General features: G+C 47.8%; 2 protein-coding genes across 3 annotated transcripts; both read right to left on the minus strand.

Annotated features, from left to right (window-relative positions):
- Positions 1-1,327: 1,327 nt before the first annotated feature.
- Positions 1,328-19,143, minus strand: IVD (isovaleryl-CoA dehydrogenase). 2 transcript variants are annotated; one of them, XR_014269294.1, is made up of 13 exons: positions 18,994-19,143; positions 16,616-16,705; positions 14,489-14,540; positions 11,532-11,701; positions 9,959-10,052; positions 9,356-9,492; positions 9,014-9,110; positions 6,337-6,430; positions 5,040-5,121; positions 4,550-4,654; positions 3,834-3,906; positions 1,851-3,702; positions 1,328-1,817 (listed from the first exon to the last, which is right to left on the minus strand). XR_014269294.1 is itself a non-coding variant. In XM_082484854.1 (12 exons), the coding sequence occupies exons 1-12, from the start codon at positions 19,138-19,140 to the stop codon at positions 3,569-3,571; spliced, it is 1,275 nt and encodes a 424-aa protein (XP_082340980.1). In that variant the 5' UTR covers positions 19,141-19,143; the 3' UTR covers positions 1,328-3,568. The 2 variants fall into 2 exon arrangements, 1 of the variants encoding a protein (XP_082340980.1); XM_082484854.1 differs by having other exon boundaries at positions 1,328-3,702.
- A 162-nt stretch (positions 19,144-19,305) lies between these two features.
- On the minus strand, positions 19,306-25,013 carry KNSTRN (kinetochore localized astrin (SPAG5) binding protein; the record flags this gene model as incomplete). Its single annotated transcript, XM_082485800.1, has 8 exons — positions 19,306-19,720; positions 20,615-20,689; positions 20,833-20,894; positions 21,207-21,321; positions 23,019-23,118; positions 23,348-23,404; positions 23,740-23,872; positions 24,950-25,013. 8 exons carry the CDS (start codon positions 25,011-25,013, stop codon positions 19,589-19,591), a joined length of 738 nt encoding a protein of 245 aa, XP_082341926.1. The 3' UTR covers positions 19,306-19,588.
- Between the last annotated feature and the right edge of the window lie 798 nt (positions 25,014-25,811).

Raw genomic sequence — 25,811 nt, forward strand, 5'->3', positions numbered from 1 at the left:
CGACCCAGACCCTCCTGCCCTTCCCGTGCTCCGAGACAGCCCAGAACCTGCTCTGTGTGGTGGGAACCGTGGCCTCGCACGCAGCAGCTGCCCAAGATCCCGAGGCGAGCGCAGCCCCGGGACCAGGCGTAGCCGTTTCTCAGCAGAATGCCTTCAGCTGCAAAATCCACCCGTATGAGATCAGACCCAGCCAGAGCTCCGCTGCCTTCAGGAGACTCTGCTCAGGCTGTTCTTCCAGCGGGTGTTCCACTGCGGGGCACGAGCTGCAGAGCAGCTCTGATGGCACAGGGTGAGACACACATCCCCAGAGCAGACGCCCCCGGAGCCGGCAGTTTCGGCACAGCACCCCGCTGTGGTTTTTCTTCTTTCAATACATCACTGAGCTGCTAACCGGTGCGTCCCACCCCGCTGCTGCGGGACAGATGCCAGACACGCGCAAACCAACGGCGGGAGTACCTCAAAGCTCCTTCTGCTGGTGGGTACCGCCGCGGCAGGTTCTGGGTCCTGCCTTTCCCCGGATGGGCAGCGTTCCTGGATTCCCAAAAAGCCACGAGCCGCTTCCTTGTGAACCTGCCCCATTCAAGAATCGCCACAGTTTACGCACGCTGCTAAAACACACTCTGCATTTACCCTCATGAATGACTCCCTCCGCTCCCCACACCGCCTCTCTCTGCTCAGTAGCCACAAACGGGGCGAGTACCCCAAAAACCAGGCTGGCGCGGCACATCTCGCCCTGCCCTGCCGTCAGCCGGCCACTTCCCAGGGCAGCGGGATTCCCATTACAAATTCGGAGCAGACAGCGGTCAGACCGTGTCCGGAGGCACAGCGCGCCTTCCCCATTAGCTCTGCTGCTCTCCAGAGGGCTCCTGAGGCACAGCCCAGCTGCATCACTATGCTTTTCTTAAAAAAGAGTTAGGGGGCAAAAAAAAAAAAGCTGTGGTTGGTCAGAAAGCAGGAGCGACGAGGGAAAAGCAAAGCTGCAGCCATTGCTGCTGCCAGCTCGCGGTACGGGACATGCTCTGCACGTACCCTCTGCTGGGAAACACCCCGGCAGCACAGGCCACCCGGCAAAAGCTTATTTTAGTAGTACCGTATAAAGATTAAAACCTGTATCCCCTGAAAAGCCCTCCCCAGCCCTTCTTTTTATACCACGGTGAAACCCGCTCAGCGTGAGAGAAGGCAGCCCTTTCCCATGGCAGCCGTGCGGGCATGCTGCGGAACCACACGGGGTTTGGTTAACGCAGCCCTGCTTAAGATTTCTGAATCTTTCCCTCCACCCATCCCGTGAAGCGTGAGACATCGATTCATTTTACCTTTAGCTCCGAGGTGCTGATCAGCCTAGAAAGTGAAGGCTTTATTTATTATGTGCATTAAAAAATAGACCTCTCCAATGTTAGAGGACAGCTTTAAAAATCTGCGGGTCCCTTCCACCTTCGAAAACCTATTTTTTAGCAATCAGAATCTCACAACATCCTGACGTGGCTCTAACGCTCGTTAGAGAAGCTCCTCTGGCTGGAGATGGCACAGTGATTCAGTTCCTCTGTTCTTTTGAGAGCCTCCAAGGGAAACTGCCGTGATTCATTCCCATATTAAAGAGCTGAAGAAGACACAGGTGAAGTACGAGTTTCCGACACGCGTTGGAGACGCTGTGCCTGAGCTCCTCACCGCCCCTGCGAGTGCTCCCAGCACCTCTCCCCGGTTAGCTTTGCCGTTTTACTGGGACACAGAAACTGTGGGTACCGCAGAGAGCGGCTGCACTCTGCAGCATCCCTGCCCTGGTCCCAGCCTGCCTGGGAACCGCAGGCAGCCGCGGGGTTCTGCTGCCCAAACCACTCGGGCAAAGCGGGAACCTCCTGCCCTCGGTCTTCTGCGGGGCAGATCGGGGTGTAGTGACTGCAGCGGTTTGGGGATTTGCCCGTACAGGAGAAGGCAACACCTGTAATTATTCTGTGATAAAATATGAATGTCTGGCCACATAAATAAACTCTTACATTGATGTACAGAAACGCACGCAGTGTTTCACACGTGAAGCGCACTCCACCTGTGCTTCAAGGCTCATTTCCAAAGCATTTTCAGGGGCAGCCCAACAAGATGTTCTTGACAGGGCACCTCTGTCCACTCTGGGCTACCTCCATCCAGAGACCAAGGTTGAAACTGAAACCCTGGGACACCTGAAGTGACAGCCATCCACCGCAGCTGAATAAACACGAAGTTTAGGAGGAAGGTGCTGCCAACGTGATTTCAGAAGCTGTTTCTAGCTCTGGATAAAGTGAAGCTTTATAACTTTTTTATAAAAACATTTGGTGGCCTACCTGGCGATCCAAGAAGGAGAATTTTTCTCCAATCTGTGGCATTTTAAAATTCTACATTAGTCTACTGTCACCTAGTATAGACAGATGTCAACTACAACCAAAAAACCACACAAAACTTTAAGCTCTCTTTTGTTAAAACTGCTGGGAGGTTGCCTACATGGCAACTGTTTAATTAATTGTTCTGTCATATTTACAACATCCAATTTTTCTTTGTGATTCACTCTTTAAGGCTGGCAGTATAATGTGCAATTTTCTTTAGTAAAGCTAGGTAAACTTCAATTTGCTGTATAATATGCACTGAAAACACCCACAAATACCGCTGCGCCCGCTGTGCCTTCTCTAACCAACCGAAGGTGGAGTGCGAGTACGTGCTTTTGCCAAAAGAACTACCTTCAGAAAAAAAAAACACAACCACAAATAACCCCAGCCCAAAAAGTCAACCTCCTCCTGCCTGCTTCATTCATGGATGTCACAATGCAGGTCTGACGCTTTAACTGTTCCCAGAATGATGGATGGTGACACCTCGGAATGAATAACACAGCAGGAGGCAGTCAATCAGAGCAGCAAAGACGTGGGGCTGCGCTGAAATATCTTGAGAAGCAGCAGGAATAGGAAAGGGAGTATGCAAAGAAACAGATGTGGTATTTTAACGAGGTTTTAGGCATCATCACCTAAAATACTGCTTGTGCATTGATGACTCTCGAGTGTTTGTGACAGCCACCCCCGCAATGTGGCTGGCGTTGAGTTCCCAAAGTGGAAGTTATTAATCCCATCAGAAGGTCACAGTGGGAAATTTCACCTTCCGCTAACAATATGCTAAATGCTAGCTATTTAATGGCACTCTTTTTTTTTTTTTAAAAAAAGAACAAAATTGTTCCCTAGTTGTCCTTTTTTTTTTTTTTTTTTTTAGGGGGGGTAGGTTGGGTTGAGCAATGGCTGCTCACCAGCGATACATCCCCTGGATGAACCTCAGCCCTGTGGCGCCGAGAATCAGGATGGCTTACGAGCGGGATGAATCAGGATGATCATGAGAAGAGGAAAAAACACTCTTCCTTCCATGGTACTATCTGATTCATTTTGTCAAAGCCCAGTCCGGCAGCACGCGTTCGCAGAGCGGGCACAAGAGAGGCCACAAGTGACGATCCCAGAATCATAAGCAGGAAGAAAAAAAAAAAAGAATAGGAGAGTTGTGCGCTTCAGCCTCTATGGGCAAAGGCCTCGCGGTGGTCGGGGTGCTGCCTCTCCACTTGCGGACGTTACTTAAAAGTGGCGTTAAAGGCCCTGCCAATGATAAGTCTGCGCACTTCACTGGTGCCGGCCCCTATCTCGTAGAGCTTGGCGTCACGCAGGAAACGCCCCATCGGATAGTCGTTGATGTAACCGTTCCCCCCTGCAATCAAAAAGGAGTCACAAGTCATTTCTCCTCTCTGATTTCAGGGGCTGAGGGTGGGACGGGACAGAGAGCTGCTCTTGGCTCTCTCCAGCACTCGCTCAAAGAAACACACGCCGCCAGTGACTTACCCAGACACTGAATCCCATCCAGAGCCACCTGCGTAGCGCACTCTGCTGAGTACAGGATCACTCCAGCGCAGTCCTAAAGGAGGGTCACAGTGACAGTCAGGAGAGGCGACACCTGCCCGTCTCCAGTCTCCGCGTTGCTCTGACCTCCCCATCACTCCGCAAACACCCACTAACAAGCCTGAACTGCTCGATCGCAAAGGCACAGCACTCATCCCCCCCCGAGCAAGAAGCTGCGGTGGTCTTTCTGTCACTACACGACGCTTGTGTCAGGTCTGCGAAGGCCACATGAAGACAGAAAAATGAAGTAATCATTAAAAAAAAAAAAAAAAGAAAAGAAAAAGAGTGCACCAGGGGAGGTGGTCTCTCACAACCGCATGTCAGCCCCACAGGAGACCGATGCGATTTGATTTGGGAACACTCGGTCCCCTCCTTTGACAGAGGTGTGGTGACAGCGCCGGTTGTGGAGATGATAACACCTCGGAATGACGGCTACAGCCCCTCACAATAGCCAGGGTATTGTCTTTGGGCTTCCAATAAACACCTGCTGGTGCTGCTAAGTCTGCCACCCTGTAGAACCAGGCTTTCTTTTTCTTTAGGGGGGAAAGAAAGCACTCAGGGCTGCGAGCGAGTCATTTTAAGCCCCAGTCCCGAACCTCCACCCTGCTCAGGATCAGGCACCAAAGGGAAAGGGACTCCCCCGGCGGCAGCGAGCTCACCTTCGCGTTGAAGTGTCCCTGGTCGCAGGCCTTCGCCACGTTGTAGACGTACTGCCGACAGGCCATCAGCCGGGTGTACATATCCGCCATTTTGCCCTGCATGAGCTGCGCGGCGCCCGAGACGAGAGAGACATTAACGTGAGGGAGGGGAAGATCGTTTTCTGCGTGAGCACCCCTATCTCAAGGAAACTAGACAAACGAGAGGCGGTGGGTTCAGCAGACACGCACGAGGGGGCTGCAGGTCCTGTGAATTCACAGACTCCCGCGGGTCAGCCCCGGCCCCTCCCCACCACCAGTGGCCTCGGGCAAACAGGCTCAGAGACCCTTTCACCTTCTCGCCACATCGCTACAGCAGGCAGCCCCAGCACAGGCTCCGGGCAACCTCCACGCAAAGACCTCCCACGACAGAGCTCCTCATCTTCTCGTTTTTAAAGAAAAAAAAAAAAAAAAAGCAAGATGACAAAAATTTCTGATTCCTTTTCTGCCTTACCTGGAAGTGGCCAATTTTCTGTCCAAACGCTTCTCTCACGTGTAGGTATGGGATTGCGTGGTCAAGAACAGCTTGCATGAGCCTAAGAAAAGCACGGATACGCAGGAAAAGGAAAACAACAAAACTATTAATTAATAATAACTAAACCTCGGAAGCGCAATCTAAGGCAAAAGGGTTCTCGTACCTAAAACGATATGCTGCTGCCTTCCTCTAGCTCCGCTCAAACAGTGCTAAGAACAGGATCCAAAGGTTCCATTTTTCTCCCTAGTGCTCTACATACTGCTCATTTGGGACGTCTTGTGGTAAGGTCTTACCTTCTTAATTCAGGTGACTGAGACGCAGAGTTGAAGAGCTTCCTTACACGTGTAGCCAGGAGAGGTTGGGTGCCTTGCACCTCTAGAGAGCACCAACTCAAGGGGTACTAACCAGTACCGTAAAAAAGCGCAGGCAAGAACGAGAAGGGCGAAACGTCCTTCTGCTTTGTGGAAGATGGTCTTTCCACATGAGGATTAGTACAGAGACACCACTTGGGAGGACAAAAGGACTGTAGGGTAAAAAATAATTACTGGGGAGCTTAAGGACTGAACAAGTGAAGAACAAACCCTTTACCCAGTCCAGTGATCCTTCTGTGTGACAGTCTGGACAGTGGTTTAGATTGTAAGGAATCAGTAACGCAAACGAGCTGGTTATTCCCAGAGAAATATACACTGCGGGGATACACAAGCAAGCAATCGGGGACCGAGGCAGACTTCCCATCTCTGGAAATGTTTACGTTAAGACTGATATTGTCAAAAGCATTCTCTGGCGGCTCTGTGCTACACCGGCAGGCAGAGATTAACAAACTTTCTCCCTGGCATTGCTGCTTCTATCCCTTCTCCCTCAGAAGGTGTTCCACGCAGATGCTTTCAAACTGCAAAAAACTGCACGAGGAGCGGAGAGGTGAAGAGAGCCGAAGGAGAAGGTGGAGCGGCCGCAGAGCGAGCGCTGGCTGCACGGAGTGCCGAGCTGAGCACCCTCCAGCAGGAGTCCACTAGAGCAGCCAGCAGCTCCGACGTAGCCAGAGAACCCGGCAGCTACGGGCTCCCCCCGCTCCCGCCTCCGCTGCGCCTTGCTTCCTTCCCACCGCTCTGACCCAGCCACCTCCTCCCAGCCTGTCCTCTTCTCTCAGAAGCCGCGCCAGGATCTATCCCAGTTCTCCACGCAAGATGCATCCCACTGGGAGCTGCGACCCCAGCTGGAGACCCGTGGGGCGAGGTGATCCTGAAGGATCCTTCCATAAAAGATGGCAAACCCTTACCCAAGCGGCCCACCAGACAGCACGAGTCTCTCCAGGTCCAATCCGCTCATCAGAACGTAGACTCCTTTGCTCAGCGTCCCCAAGACATTTTCAGCTGCAATCAGCAAAGGGAAGTGATTTAATTATGTGCAAAACTAAGATGCGCTGTTGCCTGAGGGCCTGTGTTCGCTGGGGACAGGATTCAAACTTTCAGTCCCATTCACCCTTCTCTCTAGCTTGAGACGCAAACATTCAGGATGAGCTAGACTGGTGCTGAGCTTTGATACATATACTCCCTGCCCCTGAAATGTCTTTTCAATCCAAGCAAAGCCAAAAAGGAAAAGGCAGTAAAGGGTTACAAAGTGCATCTACAATCACGGCTATCCTCTTGCCTGTTTTCTAAAGAGTAAGGGGCTCTCCAGTGATCTTCCAGCTCGGCATTCGTACCAACAGGAGACTGGGAGGACAAATTGGGAGCTCCCTTCACCGTCCCATTAGTTTGCGTTTAACCCAAACTGACAGCATTACCACCCGATGTCTACCGAGCGTGGGTTTGAAATGAATGCAAATGCTGGTCTGCTCTGCCTGGGTCACCTCTGAGCGTTCCCAGCGCAGGAACCAAAGCTGCCGCGGGCAGGCAGCCCAAGCGCACCGCTCATCACACGCTGGAGCGAGGTGTATTAGTCGTGTGAGACTGGAGAATACAGTCATTGTCCGCCCTTCTGCGAGGGGGGCTGAACAGAACATTGCAGTTGTTATAAACAAACGTTTTTAAAAAGAAAGACAAGTATTATTTCTGTGAAAACAGAACAGGAAAATAGCCACACTCGATAATGGGCTGAGAAAAAAAAATCTCAAGAAACCGTTTCACTTTGGGACAATCTAAAGCACGTGCTGATGTTAACAAGTATAAAAAAAAAGTAGCAGGACCAAAAAAACTCATCTCAGCAAGGCTGTACGCTTACAATCACAACAGAACTTAAAGCCTAATAACTGTGCTTTGTAGACGGACAGATTATCCACTGATTACACCGTATAGGAGAACTGACACGTACTTCAGGCTTTGATCACAAGAGATCTGAGAGGCGTGATATGCAAAGTGAAAATGAGACAGGACTTGGACACACGCAGATAGTCTCCTGAAATTAATAATCTGTTTTTCAGTGGCAGAAGCTCGTGCACCGCATTGTCTTCTGCTTATTGAAAAGCACACTGATGTAGCGCATGGAGAAGTGCAGCCTCTGCAGGGCCATCACCATGATATTGAAGCCAGAAAGAGGAAGAAGAATGAAGCTCGGCTTTCAGAGAAAAAGCTCAAAAGCCCCACAGACAAGAAAGAAAAATACTAACGGCGAACATTACTTTGAAGAACAGAACACAAATGCCAGCATCAGTAATATGAACGGCTTTGTCACTTTATTGAGTGATGACATCTCACCGCTAAGAAAGGACTGAATAGCCTGAACACTGCCCTGTACGTCCAGGGAAAACAGACGAATAGGTATGCGGTGAGCTGAAGGACACGCGTGCTGACTGCACAGGGAGGGCAGACCTGCTGGCTGCGTATCGCAGCAAAAAAATAAAACGTTGGGGCTCTGAACCAACTTTTACCAATGCAATACAGCCAAATGAATCCACGGACAACACTTCCTAGGAGAAAGTCAGCAGCCACTCAGTGGAGCATGGCTGACAATGAAACCCACGTATTTTAAAGTGGATGGAATTGCAGTGCTAGAGGACATCTTGATCTGAGAGAAAGATCCTGCAGACATAGGAAACGGCATCAAACCGGTTCAGCTTCCAAGGCAGAAGATGAGAAGCAGCATTAATGGCCAGAGTGCAAAGTGTGTGAACTTCCAACACCGCAGTGATGTGCTTCTCTGAGTTATCAGAAAATGGAAATCCCGTTACCATGAGAACACGCCGTTTGGTACGGATGATTACCCAGGAGATGATCTGAAGACTGGGGCACTGGCCTTTCCGATTTCAGAGCGGAGGGATCCAAGGAAGTTAGAAATGTCAGATTTCAGCTGAAACTCTTCCACTTACTGCAAAGCAGCTTTCGGTGACTCATGGGGAGCAGGAGAGTTACTTGCTTTGCGGATACGCAATTAGGACTTTCATGAGTTCAGACAGGGCGTCTCCTCCACTTGCTATAATACAGGCTGGAATTTTTCTATCAACAAAAATAGCCACTGGAGTAACAAAAATGGCCATTCCAGTAGCCCCTGCTGTACTAACTAACGAGGGACAGGATGTCCATTTTCAGGCCCTGACCCCAAAAGAACTCAGAAATGTTACAAGCAAACCAGAAGTCTGTTGGATAGTCTCCAGTGATTTTGGAGGAAAAAAAAATAAATTCAAGGCAAATAAGCTCTCCTATATACAAGATGGGGAGCTCTAACTGCAACAAACAAGTTTCTTTGGAAGCCTCACCCGGGCTGTGCAGAAGCAGCGGGTAAGAGTTGGGTCCACGAGGGTGAAAAGGGGTGACCTAACGAGGGAGTCGCTGCAATCCAGCAGATTGCACTTCCCCAGTTTCACCAGTTCTCTTGCGAGGCTGCCAAAGAGCGGATAACCATCTGCAAAGCCCTCTAGGTCACAGTCTGAACACGCATGTAATTAGCAATCCAATTTATCTGATCAAGAAGAGAGGAAACCAGCACACGCATACTGCCGTGGTTTGGACGCAGCTCACCGGGGATCTTGCAGTTTTCGAAGATCAGTTCACAGGTGTTGGACCCTCTCATTCCCAGCTTATCGAGCTTCTGGGCTGTGCTGAAACCCGGCATTCCCTGCAAAGTTGAGACAGTAAAAATACATTTCAAATCTCAAAAGCAAACCCAGGAGTGCCCAGCCAACAGTGCAGAGCACAAATCTCATGGGTTTGGAAAATTCAGGCAGAAAGTAGGGTTTTTTTGAGCAAGGAGCCGAGAATTATAGAAAGACAACTAGCTGGCTTCTAACCGAGCCGGTCAGGGTGAAGGAGTTAGCTTTAAAAACCACACTACAATAAACCCGTGAGAATTATTAAACCTACCCTCTCCACAATGAACGCAGTTATACCTCGGGAGGCTGGAACAGCGTTAACGTCGGTTTTAGCATAAACGATGAGAACGTCTGCATCTGGCCCATTGGTGATCCAAAACTTGTTCCCATTCAAAACAAAGTAGTCTCCTAGAAGCAAAGAGCTGCGCTCTGTTAGCTCATGACACAGCAACACCTATATCTTCACTCCGTTTATTTCAGAACAAGCTTCCAAGGATGCTCTTTAAGACACACACACAGACCATCGTGCACAAAAAAGTTCAAGAAAACTCATTTCCTTAATTTCCAGAGTCCAAAGACAGTTTAACAAACGCCTGACCAACTAAGGCACCTACCGCTGGTCCCATCATACCACCAACTTCCACCACCACAATCAGAAGTCCACTTTTAGACCTTCACCCATCCACCTTGTGCCTTCACTACCTGTGTCTATCACACGTTGAACCTCCTGGGAAGCAGCGCACGCCTGCAAATGTGGCCTGGTGTACCCAAGACTAAGCAGTGTATCTCAGTGGTGTTGGGGAGGTTAGTCTAAGTTTAGAGGAGACATTATTTACAGCGGTTCTCTATCCAGGCAGGACATGACAGGCTTTACCTTTCTTATCTGCTTTCAGTTTCATGGACACAACATCAGACCCAGCATTGGGTTCGCTCATTGCTAAGGCTCCAATGTGCTCCCCGCTGATTAGCTGGAAGAAAAGGCAAATATAAGAAAGGGAGGAAGAATAGTAGCATTGTTTCTGTTCCCTCTTTAGCCCGACTCCTTTTTTCCCCCCCCGCACTGAATCCCCACAGCAGCTGTTCTATGCGAGAACCACAAACGAGAGCGGCTGTTCCTGGCAGAGTCCTAGCGGGGACCTCCCTTGAGCTGCTGCCCTGAGGGAACAGAACCAAAGCACAGTGGGATGAGGACGATGACTCAACTCGTGTCTGAGTTTGATGAGTACAGCCCTGCTTATAAAACACCACCTCCAGGAAGGTGCCAAAAAACCACGCAGGCAGCCATATGCCTTTCCCAAGCTCCTTGTTCTGCACTTTACGACTGCCCTTTGACATAAACAAGAGTTGTTACACACAAAAGGCCAATGAGGGGGATGAAAAGAGATTGCAAAGTTCTTAGCAATGTTCTCCTAGCCTGGTCCCCCCACACACACCCGCACTGCAATAGCAGATGGACATTCCCCCTTCTGTGCCTGCTCATACCAGGCTCTGGCACAGCTGTTGCTTCCTCTTCACTGTTCCTTTCATCCTGCCCTTTTCTCCTTGCTTTTTTTTTTTTCCCTCCCTGTGTACTTTTATCTGTCTTCTCCTTTTGAGCTCTCTTTTTTTTTTTTTTTTAAAAACAGACTCAATGCTTAAGATGTATGTTCAACCAATTCAAGCCATCGGTGCATTTCTACAGAAGTCTTCACGATCTGCTCAAAACTAGTTAAGTACCATTAAGTACTCTGTCACGAACCAAGACAAGAACTAAAGAGATTGCACATCTCATTGAAAGGCAGCGAATGAGGGCATTAAAATACACCTGAGCAGCAATGAGGACAATTCAGGGTTACATATTAGCAGGCTGCACAACGCTTTGAGGAAGTGACACTGTACTTTGCATGTGGTTTAAATCAAGTTTCTTGCGCTGATAATTTCACTGATAATGTCGGTAGCTGGATTCAATGTACTAGTTAAGTTTTTCCATGTATTTAAATACTGAAATCTGTTTAACATGCTTTTGAGTCACAAACATCAATGCCCCCAAATGATGAAGTCTCACACGTGGTTAAGTAGCATAGGCAAACCAAGAGTTCGGGCAGTGAGGAATGGAAGACATAAAACAGGAAAGCAGTGACTTTCATTCAGAAATCTATAAATGATTTGGGAACTTGGAAGATTATCATCCAGTGTCACCACAAAGCCTCATTTAGGAACACCGCTCCAGAGAGCTGGACAGTGCTGCCTACAGACACGGACTTCGGCACAGGCTGAGGTCAATACGAATTAACAGGACAAAAATTAACAAGTTCGAGAAGGGCAAGTTTGGCAAATACAATATTTCCTAAAGGTTGGGTCACTGAAATTGGCTAGTGCTTAAATGCTACACACCGTGAGAGACACTCATCCTTGCACGCAGCCAAAACCCAAACGCTTTCCAGTTTCCCCCTCTTCCAGTCACGTACCTTGGGCAAGTACTTGTTTTTCTGGGCCTCGTTGCCGTTACGCACCAGCTGGTTGATACAAAGGTTTGAGTGGGCACCGTAACTAAGCCCAACAGCTGCTGACGCACGAGAAATTTCCTCCATCACCAGCACGTGGTCCAGATACCCCAAAGCAGATCCACCATATTCCGCTGAAAAGAGAAGCAAAACCTCACGTGAGCCACTATGGAGTACATCACACACACACAAGGTCCCAGGGTCAGGCTCAGTCTTGAATGAGATCCGAGACACTCACGAGAGAGCTTCTGGTTTTGAGTGACACTGTCCCTGAGCTGGGCACCTCTGGCCTTCCCCATCCCCTCTGAATTTCAGTTTTAACTTAAAGGCACAGTGATATTACTTCTTCAGCATAATCAATTATTTATTTGCACAGCATAGTTCTATACATATAACATGCATAAGGATACATCTAAAACATGCTGCTGACACTGGCAAAATAGCGAGTCCTTCTTGTCAACCATCCTTAAGTGCAACCTTAATATTAACAAGAAGATTAAATCACAAAGGGGCAACTTGTGTTGGGTGAGAGGACAAAGGAACACAGGCAAAGTTTGTAAAGTCCACACGTGTTTGTCATAACAAGGATCCCTAAACAAGTGAGGAATCCTCAAACTGCTTAAAAAGTGGGGCACTGGGGACCTTTCTAAGCCCCCAAATGAGCAGGAGACCAGCATTTTGATGGGTGGCCGAATCAGAATAAGAATGATCCATGAATGTAAGTGCTGTAATTCATCAGTGGCAAGAATGTGGATTTCAGGAGAGGATGAAGTGAGCGAGAGCAGCACGATCGTTGTAACTGGGAATCTAGCTAGGCACACTGAGCTGAGTCTAAAACCCGTGGTAAAGATGAAAGGTGCACGGTAGAACAGGGAGAGACAAGGCAGGAAAAAGAGAAGGCTGAGAAATGCATAATGGCCTCAGCGGCTGACAGCCTACGTATATACATAAACACATACATATACGTACACACACATTTATATACACACAAATAGAGCCACATCCCAATGTAAAAGCTTTGTTCTACAGGCAAGAAGCAAGTGATCGCGCCGCTAAGAGAAGAACTCAAACAGGAGGACACAAACACCGCAAAGCAGTCAGGGAGGTAATCTGGAAGCACGCACTTGTCATCAGCAGGAATGCTGTAAGCAAGCAGCAACAGCGGTAACAGCAAATGCGTTTGTACGCTCAGAGTGGCCAACGAGCCGAGTGCATGGCTGGGCTCGAAGAGGGCTACTGCCCCTAACTCATCAAATTAACACCATAGCCACTGGCATTAGCGCAGCCTTTCCTCCCATGTCACTCATTCTGACTCCTGTCCCTGTCCGCAGGGCTCTTTACCCTCTGAAACCACCTCTCTCTACCACAAATCAGTGTAGGGTTTTACTACCGATAGCCTAAAACATGGGGTTAACAATTTCTCATCTATGCCCAAACAAGAGAGTTTTCTGTTCATTCCTATGGAGCGGATGCGTCTGGTGCTTTGCCTCAAGAACGGAAAGGTAACAGGCTGCTGTAAGCAGTACTGGCCCATGATCGCTTTGTACCACAAGAGAAAGTTACCCTGCCAGACAACTTTGCGTATAATACAAACCATAGTGTGATTTAGAATGATGCTGCCCTTTCAAAATTACTCTTTATATATCACATGCCTCTATTATCATTCCACGGTAGCTACGTATTTGTATTTCTTAAGTTAGGTCTTTATAAAATAAGTGGAAAATTACATCAAACTAACATAGTTTTCTTGTTTTAAGAAGAAAACAAAAGGCACTGTTATTTCAGCTGCTCCCTTAATAGACTTGATCCATTGGGGCCCAAACTTGCCATTTAATTGAGCATATGCCCTAATAAAATTTCACCTTACCTTCACATCCAAAATCCCAGTCTCCACCTCCTACAACAAAACCACTGCCAATAAAGAAAGCGCACACAACCATACAATCAAAAATAAGGCAAAAAAATCTGGGCATAGGAGGGGTTTAGAGGTAAATCTTTGAGGAAATCAAAAAGGACAGGACTCATGAGGGGACGGCTTATTTATAGTGTGGGAAACTGCTGTAAGCCTCAGGCACAACATCAAAGAAGAAAGAAGGTAAGAGTGAGAAAAAACAGGAGCAGCAGTAAATTGGGAAGAGTAAAGAGAAAGAAAGCAGAAATACAGACTCTTTCAAGCAGACTCAGCGCCACTGAAAGAAATGCAGAGGCATTATTTCAAGGCATTGCTATTCAGCGTGCTTCTGCAGAAGCCTTTGCACACGCACATCCAGAAACACAGACTTTACGATGGGGAAATAAAGGCCCCATCGGCTGCTTTTCTCCACTAAGGGCTTCTCCTCATTACACTGCGTTAGCGCATTCAGCACGCCCATAGCGGCCTCAGTAATCTATAACATTAATCAAAACACTTTTCAACTAACCTGGACAAGGCTGAATAAGATTTACCCTGATTTTTTCTGACTGGTTGGATGTGGTCAGCTCTCCATTAGTTATCACAGCTTTTCAGAGCATTGTTTTATACCCTTTAACTTCTCCTATTAGAGATGGATGTTTGTTCTAGGATACTTTTATCTATAGCTCTCGTTCTTCAGAACTTGCAGCAAATGCTTCATATTAGGGAAGTGCAAACATGTTCGAGTTGCCTATGTTATACTTGAAGAAACCATTTCTGCACAGTATGTTTAAGCTGTAAAAGGCATTTTGTAATTGTCCAGAAGTCTAACAAGGAAAAAGGATGCTGAGTCAGTGAAGAATAACAAAAGTTGCGAAAGAGTTTAAAAACACGAAGATGGGAGCTTCTGGGCAAGACGGATGTCGCATCACAGACAAGGTTGTTATGAACTGGAAAGCGTGAGTTTAAGAAGTGTCTCTTTTGTTTGAAGAATCACCCAGCTGAGGGTAAAAGGTGGGAACAGACTTACCAGGAGCTGTGATCCCCAGAACTCCCAATTCCCCGAGTTTCTTCCAAAACTCCTACAAATACAGAACGAGCAATCAGTCCAGACTCGCAGTCAGGGCACCAGTGTGAGAAGTCTTCCCAGGACACATCGATTTCCGTTATTCTTGTGATATCTCAGAGATAAATACACCAATACCTATTCCTCCTGCAGCAGCACCCCCATCCTTTGGACTAAGAACCCAGCCAGACTTAAGGACGTTAGTTATACTACACATGGGATGGGAGCAGTCTGTTGAATTCAGCAAAAATTCACAACCTAAGTTTAATTCTGGAAGGACAGGGCCCAAGATTTACCTCAATGCCCAGTTTAAGGAGAATTTTTAATGACTTAAAACTTCCCATTAATTTAAAAAACTGCACTTCTAGGCTTTCATATACTATCTCTTCCTAAGGATTATTTAGGGTGTTACGACTTAAATTTATGCTTGTCTTAAATTTATGCATGCCTCATGCATCCCTGTCCCTGTGCTCTGGCAGCACTGCGCAGGCCTGGCGGGCTGTGGTTGCCCCACACAGCGGTCAGGACAATCATAGAACGGTTTAGGTTGGAAAGGACCTTGAAGATCATCGAGTTCCAACCTCCCTGCCATAGGCAGGGACACCTCCCACTAGACCTGGTTGCCCAAGGCCACGTCCAGCCTGGCCTTGAAGGCCTCCAGGGATAAGCTATCCATGACCGCGCCCTGGAAACACGTAGAGGAGTTGCTATTAGCCGACACTTTAAAACTCTTCTAGTAAAACAGAAACTGGTAAGTAAAGCCAAGGAAGCCTCCTTGGGAGGGATTAAAGAGAAGGGAACGTTACAGCTGGGGCAGGCTGCCCACCCCACAGGCGGCACTAGAAAAGTTACAAAGGTGACAGCAGAGAAACTTGTGAACACTTCAGACTTGGGAAGCTGAAGGAGCTGAATCCACGGGCACTGCTCAAGTATCTAACCTGCAGGTTTTTAAGACTGCCAGGACACCAGACACACGTGGGGACTGGACAGCATTGCTGAGCTTTGCACGGTGTGACACGCAGGCTACGAAGTTCATCTGCCAGAGGACAAGTTGTTCTCCCTGAGCCAACTCCTCCCTTTGCCTGTTACCCAGATTCGTCACCCTGGCAATGCCACTGCTCAAGTGACAGCCACATGATTCGAGGCACAGAGCTGCCGCCTGGCTCGAGACGTACCCATCAGCTCTGCCCGGCACACGGCATCACAGGGCAAGAGGGAAGGCATGACATAATGCAGCAGCAAAGGATGTCACCAATGAGGACCGCACGCACGCCGGAGGGGCCAGCTCTTTGCTGCCGCTTCAGCCTGCAGCCTCTCCTCCACCACAAGGGACACGCAGGTGAATGCTCGCCACACCGCCTCAGTGTCCAGCGATAAGATAATTATCAGTGAATAGTCTCCAGAGCCTTCAAAAAGTGTTATTCAATAGCTCTGGATGACATCTGGTGTGCCAGACTAAATTTATATACTTAACTTCAAAGCTGTGCATATATCCCTGAAAATGTCAACATCAGAGCTCTGGGAAATCCTAGCAGATGTTCTGAGCTTTAAGTCCTGTGGAGCTTATGAAAACCAATAGTTATATCTCTCTTTTTCATCAATCAAACTATCCCGTTGCACAGAATTTGTTGTTTTTATAATGAAGGCAAGTTCCAGCTCGACAGTCAAACCACCCTACATTTCAGCATTTGCACACAACGTTTTCACAACAAATTTGAGAGGAAACTCAGATGTCCAAGAAAGGGTCCTAAGCTAGGAGAATGCAAAGCAGATATCGGAGTAGGAGTCAGAACAGAGCCAAGCAGAAATACCACTGTGAGAATCCAAACAAGACCATTATCAATCCTTTTTCTTTTTTTTTTTTTTTTAATTGCCTGCTGGCTGGGTTCTGCCCCAGGTTGCTGAAAGTTGTTAAGAAAAGATAAAACAGGAAATGAAAAAAATGTTTTCTCTATGGCTCTCAAGTTTGAACGGTTAACGCATATGTTCCAGTGGTGTGGACTGAGATTCTTCGTCCAGACTAACATACAGATCAAAGCACAGACAGGCTTTCACTACCATCTATTTTAAATGCACGCATGAAATACTTGCCCGCATGTCTTTGAATTCATTTTCCTGGTCAATCTGTTGGGCCTTCGGAGCCAAATGCTCTTGACAGAACTTTGTCATGGTCTGTCTAAGCTGAAGAAAGAGATAAGGAGAAACACATACATTACATCTCATCAGTATACCGTCATGCGCTTCCCTAGGGTACTGCCAGGCGACTCCAGGATCCTAAACCCAGAAGCAAAAGACCATAAGGAAATCGAGGTCTCAGGTTACTGGCTGAAAGACCATATGAAAGGCCCTTTAGCCTTTTAAACAGAAGATACTGATGTACTTAAGTTCCTCTCAGCATTAAACCTTAACAATCTTATCCTATCATGAGAGAACATTACCAAACTGCTGTCTGTACTGGGGCTTCAGGGGATGTTTTTGGGCAGGAAACTTTGAAAGCTGATGAACAGAGCTTATGATGCATTATCCCCATCCAGCAGCTGCTTACGGTTTCATTTAATTATATGCAGATGCCTGTAATAAGCATGCATACTAATTAAAATGTGTTAGTGTACCAAACTGGAACTACATTAGCTATCCTACTGTTTTCTTCAGAGGGGAAATCTGATAAAGTCAGGTATGCTTGCTGTTCCAAGTGTTAAAAATCTCAAAATCTTTTTCTAAATTTTAAAATCTGAATACTTACATACATGTATTCTGTAGAAGCCTATATGCATACCGAGAAAATATATACAATATCTTAAGTGTTTTTAACATGAAGATTTTAAAACTTTGTCTAGATATTATGGTAGTGCTTAATAATATCATTTTTCCTTTTGGTTCTTTATTCCTACAAACTAATGCTGGTGAAGGAACAGTCTTAGAGATTGAAAGCCTCTGCTGCTTAACCAGAACCTGTAGAAGGCACAGAATCAACAAATCAAAATACATCCAGGCTTCTCTGCCCTTTTTCAACCCCACAACCAAAGCAGCCTGTTTTTTTACAATTAAAAAGATATGCTAGCTTCCGTGGCTACACGGACCCTGGATCACCAAACAGGTGTATCACCAAAAAGGTTTCCCCCCCGTCGATTTTTTTTTTTTTACATTTTTTTAAACATTAGGCATGTTTCCATTGTTACAAAGTTGACAGCAGGAAACTTGAGCATAAAGCTTAAAAGAAAAAAGCTTGAAACCATAATAAAAAGAAATAATCTTGTAATCAATTAGAGACTTGAGGGATAGATTCAGACAGACATCCCTGATAGTCCAAGGCAGTTTGTAAGTTACAGAGCTCTTAATTCACAGCTTCACTAGCATTACTGAAGATTTAGTTCTGATGTTTTTTTCAGCTTTGCTACCAGACTGATATGAACTACATTAGTATCTTCCTCCTTTAACACCTGCCGAATGTAAAACCGCAAAGAAACATCACAGACATCAAGAAATGAAGAAATTTTTCCTAATATCCAATCTAAACCTCCCCTGGCACAACTTGAGGCCATTTCCTCTTGTTCTATCACCTGCTACTTGGGAGAAGAGACCACCCCCCCTCGCTACCCCCTCCTTTCAGGGACCTGTAGAGAACGATAAGGTGTCCCCTCAGCCTCCTCTTCTCCAGGCTGAACACCCCCAGTTCCCTCAGCTGCTCCTCACCAGACATGTGCTCCAGACCCCTCACCAGCTCTGTTGCCCTTCTCTGGACACGCTCCAACACCTCAATGCCCTTCTTGTAGTTGAGGGGCCCAAAACTGAACGCAGTACTCGAGGTGGGGCCTCACCAGTGCCGAGCACAGGGGGATGATTACTGCCCCAGTCCTGCTGGCCACACTGTTCCTGATACAGGCCAGGATGCTGTTGGCCTTCTTGGCCACCTGGGCACACTGCTAGATCATTAAGCCATCTGTCGACTAACACCCCCAGGTCCTTTTCATCCATCCTGCCCATTGGGCAAGAGAACAAGCTGGAAGAGCTACACTTCTTTTGAGAGGATTTGATGAGACCCAATTAATTTGTTTCTTTGGTGATCGTATTTCTGATCAAACAGGCCCAATGGGAATGTAGCGGCCTTTTTATTTGGGTTGGTTTTTTTTTTTTTTTTTTTTTTTTTTTCACGCAGTGCTCCGTTGTGCGGTGTTTATCGCGGAGAGGCGCCTCCCCCTGTTGGGGCGGTCGCTCCCCGCCGCTCCGCGGAAGGCTCCCGACGGCCACGGCGCGCACGTGTCCGGGGCACGCCCCCGCCGCCGGGGGCCGCGCCACGCCCCCTCTGCGCGCCCGGGGATAGGCCGGCTCCCCAGGGCGACGGCCAATCACCGCCCGCCACCCCCGCCACACCCCCGGCGAGGCGGGACGGCGCGCCTCCAGCGCCCGGGGCCGCGCTCCCGTCCCCCACCCAGCACGGCGGCCGCCCCCCGCCGCGGCCGGGCCCGTACCTGCCGCTGCTCCTCGCTCAGCCCGTTCACCGTGTCATCCACCGCCAGCCCCGCGCAGCCCCGCCGTAGCAACCCCATGGTCTGACGCCGCCGCGCTCCGCGCAGCCCCACGCATACCGCCGCCCGCCCGATCACCGCCGCCGCCATGGCTGCCCCGCCACCGGCCCCAGCGCGCAGGCGCGGCCTGGCCCCGGGGGAGCGCTCCGCCCCGCCGCCCGCCCCTGCGGCGGGGCTTGGGAGGAGGCGGAGGGGAGGGGGGCTGCTTGGTGGCGCTGCGGGGACAGTAACAGCGCACGTCCGCGTCCTTCCAGCACTTTTAATGGGTTAAAAACCGGGAATAGTTACAACGGAGAGGAGCGGAGGGACCGGCGCCAGCACGGGGAGCGGCGGGGGAGGGCAGGCACGGCCCCGGCAGGACCAGGAAGAGCAGCAGGAGCGCTGGGCACGCAGGCAGCCAGCCGCTGGTGTCCCACCGGAGCAGTGACCTGCTCGGGGTTTCAGACCACCAAACACGAGAATTGGGTTTGCAAAGTAGAGACTACTTCAAAAAACATCCAAAGAAAACCCCCAAAACAGTACAGTCCATCCTTGTGCCTCACATAGCCAGGAGCTGCTCCAACTCATCAAGTATTGCTGAACACTCCTTAATTTCTGCTTGAAAGGAGGAATGCTTCTCCAGGGATTGGTGTCTCCCTTCTTCTGCCGACTTCCACTTGACCATCGCTGTCTGTGTGGAGAAGTCACAGTACACAACACTTTACTAACACCAAAGCTCTGAATAGCAAAGCTAAGTTCTAAAGCAGCTCCAACTAAAACATTTCAACTCCTCAGCAGGGGATTAGTCCTGCTGGGATTAGTCTGGCCTGACTGGGATGTCTTCTACCTTGGTTCCTTGAAGAAAAGGGCAATTTATCTGTGACCAAAGTTTAGGAAGTTTTATGTAATAGTAATTTTATTAATTTGCTTGTAAGCTTCTTACCAAGAATGGTAGAACTGTAATTTAATGACTATTTTGGTCAGTATACAGACAATATTACTGAAGCTGCTTGAGCTTGCGTACTCCCCAGCTCCCAGAGAGAGTACCCGAGGGCACTGGTCTGCAGCAGTTTGCAATTTAGAGCAAATCTCCTGACGTGCAGTGTGACAGCCTGACCAGGGGATCAGTGTTCTACCAGCGGCGGTTACCACCTCCTGCAACAGTCTGGAGAACTCTCTCTTGAGAGGAGCTGGTGTAAGCAGGGGCAGCTCTGTCTCCAGTACTGACATCCGTCATTACTTGGGAACTGATTCAGTCTAACTCGAAAGCTCTCAGTCATTAATCTTGCTTTCCTCTTTGACCTTGTTTCAAGCTCACTTGTATACGATTCAACTTGAAATGACCGAGATGAAAATTAACATTGCCCCACCACAAACTTTGCTTTGAGCCCTCTATTTGGAAGGGGAGTAACCCATACAGTTTCCTTAGCGCACATCTAACGAGTCGAGCGATACTGCAGGCTTTCACTGCCTAGGTCGTTTGTAGACTACAGTGGCACTGGGAGGAGCAAAATAACCTTCAGAATTTCACTCAGCCCCAGGCGCTCATTACCTGTTTGAGTCAGAAACAAAGTCACAGCCTTACCTGAAGCTCCTCCTTTTCTGTTGTGGCTGTTTGATTAAATTGCCTCAATTCGTCTATGAGCTTCTCGGTTAACAGCTGAAGAGCCAAAAGGAAAACAGTTTAATGTCACACCAATAGATGAGAGTCTCAGCAGCTGTTCCCACAGCAGTAGGAAAGGGCAGTTGCACAGACTTCTCCAAGCCCATTTAACTCCTGTCACTATTTCAAAGTTTTCTTACCGTTGTTTGCTTCTGGTATTCTTGTGTCTTTTCTTCCTCCTCCAAAATATTGCTGCCTGTAACTGATTTATGAGATGCATTAGTGAACCCCTAATATACAGATAACTTTGCTTGTAAGAACTAACAGCTTTTCAAAGTAACTTTCCACAGCAAGAAAGACAAAATTATTTTCAAAGTTTATCCAGGACAGGGCCTACTACAGGAAACAGCTTTTTCTCTTAAGCTAGAAAAAATGAAATCCACTGGAGTGACAGCAGTATTTCCTTAATGAGGAAGCAGAGTCCAAATATCTTATGAACAGTCACAACAGGGGAGACAAAAAAGTGTTCTAAAGAATAAGTACTGGAATGGTATGAGAAGTGCATAGTCCTTACCAGGATCAATGTTTCTGCTTTCTAAAATCACCATGCAAGTCTGCTGAAATTTCTTGAGCTTCTCAACTTCTCGTACCAGGCCTTCATTCTCCTCCTTTAACTCCTTTATAGCGCCCTGTTGTTAACACAGGTTGTAAGTGAATCAAGTTGCCAAGGAGATCTTCTCATTACTCAGTGATACTGGGTGTGACACTAATGGCTTAACAAGTGCTCCACTAGCACCAAGAATCACATCTTGCCCTTCTGTCTCTACCACCACAGCAAATTTGTCTGCTGCGGAGCCTTCCTCCTGCTTCTTGACAGGATTAATACATTTATCACATCCACGTGTCATAGCAATTACTAGAAAAATTTGATCCTAGAGATAAATTCCTTTCAGGCAATCCCAGCATCTCTTTTCATGTGCTCCCTCTCATATATATAAATATTTCAAGAGTTTGATGCATTGAACAGCATATGAACATTAGGAGGAAAGGGCATCTTAGAAGCTTTAAGCCACAGCATTATTCCCTACACAGTTCAGATATTACCAGGCAATCGGATAAGCTGATCAACCTCACAAGTGGAATGCAATTCTCCAAAAGAATCAATAAGCACGCGGATTAGGGTGATCCAGCTGATAGTGTCAGAAGCTTTTTAAACATTTCATAGGAGGTCTCAAAGACTCTTAAAGAAATCAAGCTGTCAGATAAGAGGAATGATCATCTTGCAGATTATTAACTGGTTGAGAACCAGGAAATAAAGTGAGCTTTTCAACTGAAGGTTACCCATAGGGCCTCTCGCACATGACAGAAATTGTGGTGTGTCTTAGAGTCATCTATAAGAGGTGGTGAACAATGAGGTGCCAATTCTTAAATCTAAACTTGATTCAAGAAAGTTTAATCTGTTTGAACCCACTGAACAGTCCCAGCTCTCTCAGCCTTTCCTCCAGTCCCTTAATCATCTTACTGGCCCTTTGCTGGACTCTCTCTAGTATGTCTGTGTCTCTCTTGTACCAGGAGCCCAGAACTGGACACAATATTCCAAGTTTGGCCTCACCAGTGCTGAGCAGACAGGAAAAAACTTACAGAAGAATACAAAGACACTAAAAAATTAGGCAGCAATATGACACAGTAGCGCATGAAGAAACATGAGCTTATATAAACTGAGCTCAGTGTTAAATACTCAGAAGAGAGAGAGGTCATTGTCCCTCAAACTTAGTGCACAGCAGTGACCAAAATTCAAGTAGAGTGTTCTTCATTACTAAAATGAGACTGTACACATTCCCAAACTCACATCTTCAATACTGTATGTACTTTCATACCACACTGCACGATGGGTTAATAAAGCTAGGAGAGATTGGGCAAAAGGAACAAGAAAATTGAATAGCTTATCTAGCATATGTTAGGAGCTACAGAAGAAAGAGAATTAGTAGACCTCAAACCATCAGTGGCAAGTGATAATTTACGGTTTCTCTTGATGTAGCTAGGAAGCATCTGGCAATATCGAGGTTGTTTTATTAACATTTCATGCGAGTGTATCGTTGTGAACTTGAAATATCCTCCCACAATAAGTTTAAAATGGAATTAGAGCTCTGATGACTATTTAAGTAATCTGGATGCACTATCCATCCAAACACATCTGCAGTTCCACTGATTTCCAGGTTCTAGAGATAACACAGGTGTCAGAGGAGAAAACCCAGCCCACTCAAACACTCCTGACTTCTGATGGAGACAGGAAAATGAGCAAGACAATCCTTTGATCTGACCCTGTAGGGATCAGAATATAAGAATTACTCAATGATTTATTTATTTTTCCCTCCCCTTTCCTTACCTGTGCTCCTGTTAGTCTGGAGTGTAGCTGTTGTTTGGCTGTTTCTAACAGCTGATTCTTGGTCTTCAGCTCTGCTTCTAGCTTGTATCTGTTGAGAGGTCTGTAGAGTCAAACATCACAGATTTAGGGGCAAAAACATCAGTATTAGACACCTTTTCTTTCACCTCCATAAACACGCCCTTTTTTGAAACATTTGCTCTTGTTTCTGACCAAGAGCTTTAAACAGCAAACTTGGCAAGAAAGCTGTACATGGGTGAGAGTTCATCATAACCCTCTGAGAGGGAACATTACTGCATGAGGGCAACTAATAGAAATATGAGGAAACATACCCTCTTGTAGCTGTCTTCTTTGAAAGCGGTTCCACTTTCTTGGCAGATTTAGGCAACCTTAAAAGACAGGTAAAATACAGTTATCAGAAGATCACTGCATTCTTGCAGGTTACTGTGAGTATGGCAGAGCACTGGCACAGGCTGCCCAGAGAGGCTGTGGAGTCTCCTTCTCTGGAGATATTCAAAACCCGCCTGGACGTGTTCCTGTGCAACCTGCTCTAGGTGATCCTGCTTTGGCAGGGGGTTAGACTGGATGATCTCCAGAGGCCCTTTCTAACCCCTGCCAGTCTGTGATTACCAAGTCTGTTAGTTTGACAAAAACTCCAAAACACTACACCATTTTTAGGACATTTGCCAAGTAATAAATCCATCGATATTTCACTTTCATTTACCCTTGGTTTGTAGCTTTGAAGACACCATCTGCTGGAATGTTTGAGCTAAAGTTAAAATTGGGATCTTTGTTGAACTCTAGATCTGCTGTTTTGCTGACGCATTGTTTCTTTGAAGGAAAAACCATTTGCATTTCTGCAAGAAAAAGACAACAATGAAAACACTACAGTCTACAAGAGATCACCATAATATGCTGAGTTAGTGGGTTTCTTAAGTGTTCAATTTGAGGTAAATCACAATTACATCTGGCTAGAGTGAAGACTTTAAGGTAGTGACAACTAAGGGCAGTCTTCAAACTTTACCCAGGATTAAAGGTCCAGAACAAGCCACAGATAGTTCAGATGGTAGACAGTGTTAAAACATAGTTACCAGGCCAGTACTAATGGAAGTTTGTAAATAATAACACAGGCATGATAATAAAGGAGGTCTCAACATCAAGCAGGCAGCATACCACAGGGTTCCAAGCAAAGTTATTTAGTACTGGAAGCAAAACAAACACAGCCCACTTGACACTCTCAGTTAAGAGAACTTCAATTCTCTTAAGAATTCTCTTAAGAATATTTCAATTCATGCTTCTAAAATAACACTATAGAGAACTAGCTTTCTACATAAAGCTTATTTGGCTTTAAACCACAGCTGTTTGAGTATATAAAGCTTTGTTCACATAGCAGGTTTTGGAAGCTACTCTCCCCCCCCGCCAAGTTTTTTTCAAATGACATACCCATAAGCACATTTATACCACAATAACATGGCAGTTCCCACAGACACAGACTAGCTCTCACATTTTAAACGTTAAGCCTGGGTGCCTCACGTTTCAAAAATGTTGTAAGCAATGCCAAAAGACTTAGAGAAGTAGGAGCCCCTGAAGGAAAGCACCGTTTCCCTCAGCAAGCGGGAGAGACGGGCCCTTAGGCCCAGCACAGGCGCACGCCTCACCGGGCACCCACCCGCCCTGCCCAGAGGCGCCCGTTTAGCCAAAAAAAAAAAAAAAAAAAAAAGAGCGTTAACCGAAGTCTTAGAGATAAAACAGTTGAATAAAGCGTGTAATTACACTGAGGAACGGCCACCACAGAGCGAGGCAGCACCGGCGCTCCCTAACAGGCACCGCCGCCCCGCTCCGGCCTAACGCGGCCGCCGGCCCGCCGCGCCCCGCTGCCCCCCGGGCGGAGCACAGTCCTCACTCTCGCCCTGGCTCCCGGAGAAGGTACGCACCCGCGGGCGGGCCGGGGCGGTGAGGCACGCCGTAGACGGGAATGCGGGAGGACGCCCCCTCCATCTTCGCCGCCGCCGATTTGAATCGAACCCGCCGCCAAACGGTTGGGCGGCCCTGCGCATGCGCACGCGCCGGCAGCGCGCAGGCGCAGTGGGCGCCTGGCGGCGGCGCGCGCCCTTTCTACCCCCCTCCCGCCCGTTCCCTCAGGGGAGGCGTTGTGGGCATGGTGGGCTTCTCAGGCTGAGGGGACGCTGTTTCCCCTCGAAGCTGCCCTCAGGGGAGCCGAGAGACGGCTGGGAGGGTCCTGCCTGCTTCCCGCTGCCTCGCCCTGCGGTTTCGGCACTCGAGGGCCGGAGCCCTGAAGGCCTCTGCGGCCTATGGCGGGGACAACTCTGTGGGCTGTGCGGCCTCCCTGCTGTGCCCTCATGGCTCCGGTGCTGCCGCTGGCGTTTGAGGCAGTTAAAATTGCCTTTCCATTCTGCATGGGGAAAGGAGGCATCTGTATAAAATGTTTCCCGACTTCATTAGATGTTTTTGCAGCCTTTTCCCGCCCAGTTTTCCCAATGGGTGAGAAGTCCCCCCAAAGCGTAATGGACGCGGCTCCCGTGTGGGGAGGATGTCAGTCAGCGTGGGCTCGCAGGCCAAGGGGGGCCCTGCTTGCCGAAACACCCGCCTCAGCGCCCAGCACCAGACCTGCACTATGAAAACGCAAACCTGAACTAGGTTGTATATTTCAAGCATTGTTACTAGTGTTCAATTACATGGGGCAGCTGTGGCCCATCTCCCAGAGAGCTGAGAAAACTACTTGTGGGTGTCAGAGGGAGAGAATCTTTTTAAGATGCGTACTTTCCTTTTGCTGGT

The sequence above is a fragment of the Vanellus vanellus genome (assembly GCF_965231255.1).
Source record: "Vanellus vanellus genome assembly, chromosome: 6".
Lineage (NCBI taxonomy): Eukaryota > Metazoa > Chordata > Aves > Charadriiformes > Charadriidae > Vanellus > Vanellus vanellus.

What these genes read in the sequence shown, in the direction of transcription:
- IVD (XM_082484854.1), bottom strand. Translation starts at nt 19,140, where the DNA reads ATGGCGGCGGCGGTGATCGGGCGGGCGGCGGTATGCGTGGGGCTGCGC. An exon ending in TGAGCGAGGAGCAGCGGCAG is followed by an intron (nt 16,706 to 18,993) that starts GTACGGGCCCGG and finishes CTCTTTCTTCAG; the next exon opens with CTTAGACAGACCATGACAAA. An exon ending in ATGAATTCAAAGACATGCGG is followed by an intron (nt 14,541 to 16,615) that starts GCAAGTATTTCA and finishes CTGTATTTGTAG; the next exon opens with GAGTTTTGGAAGAAACTCGG.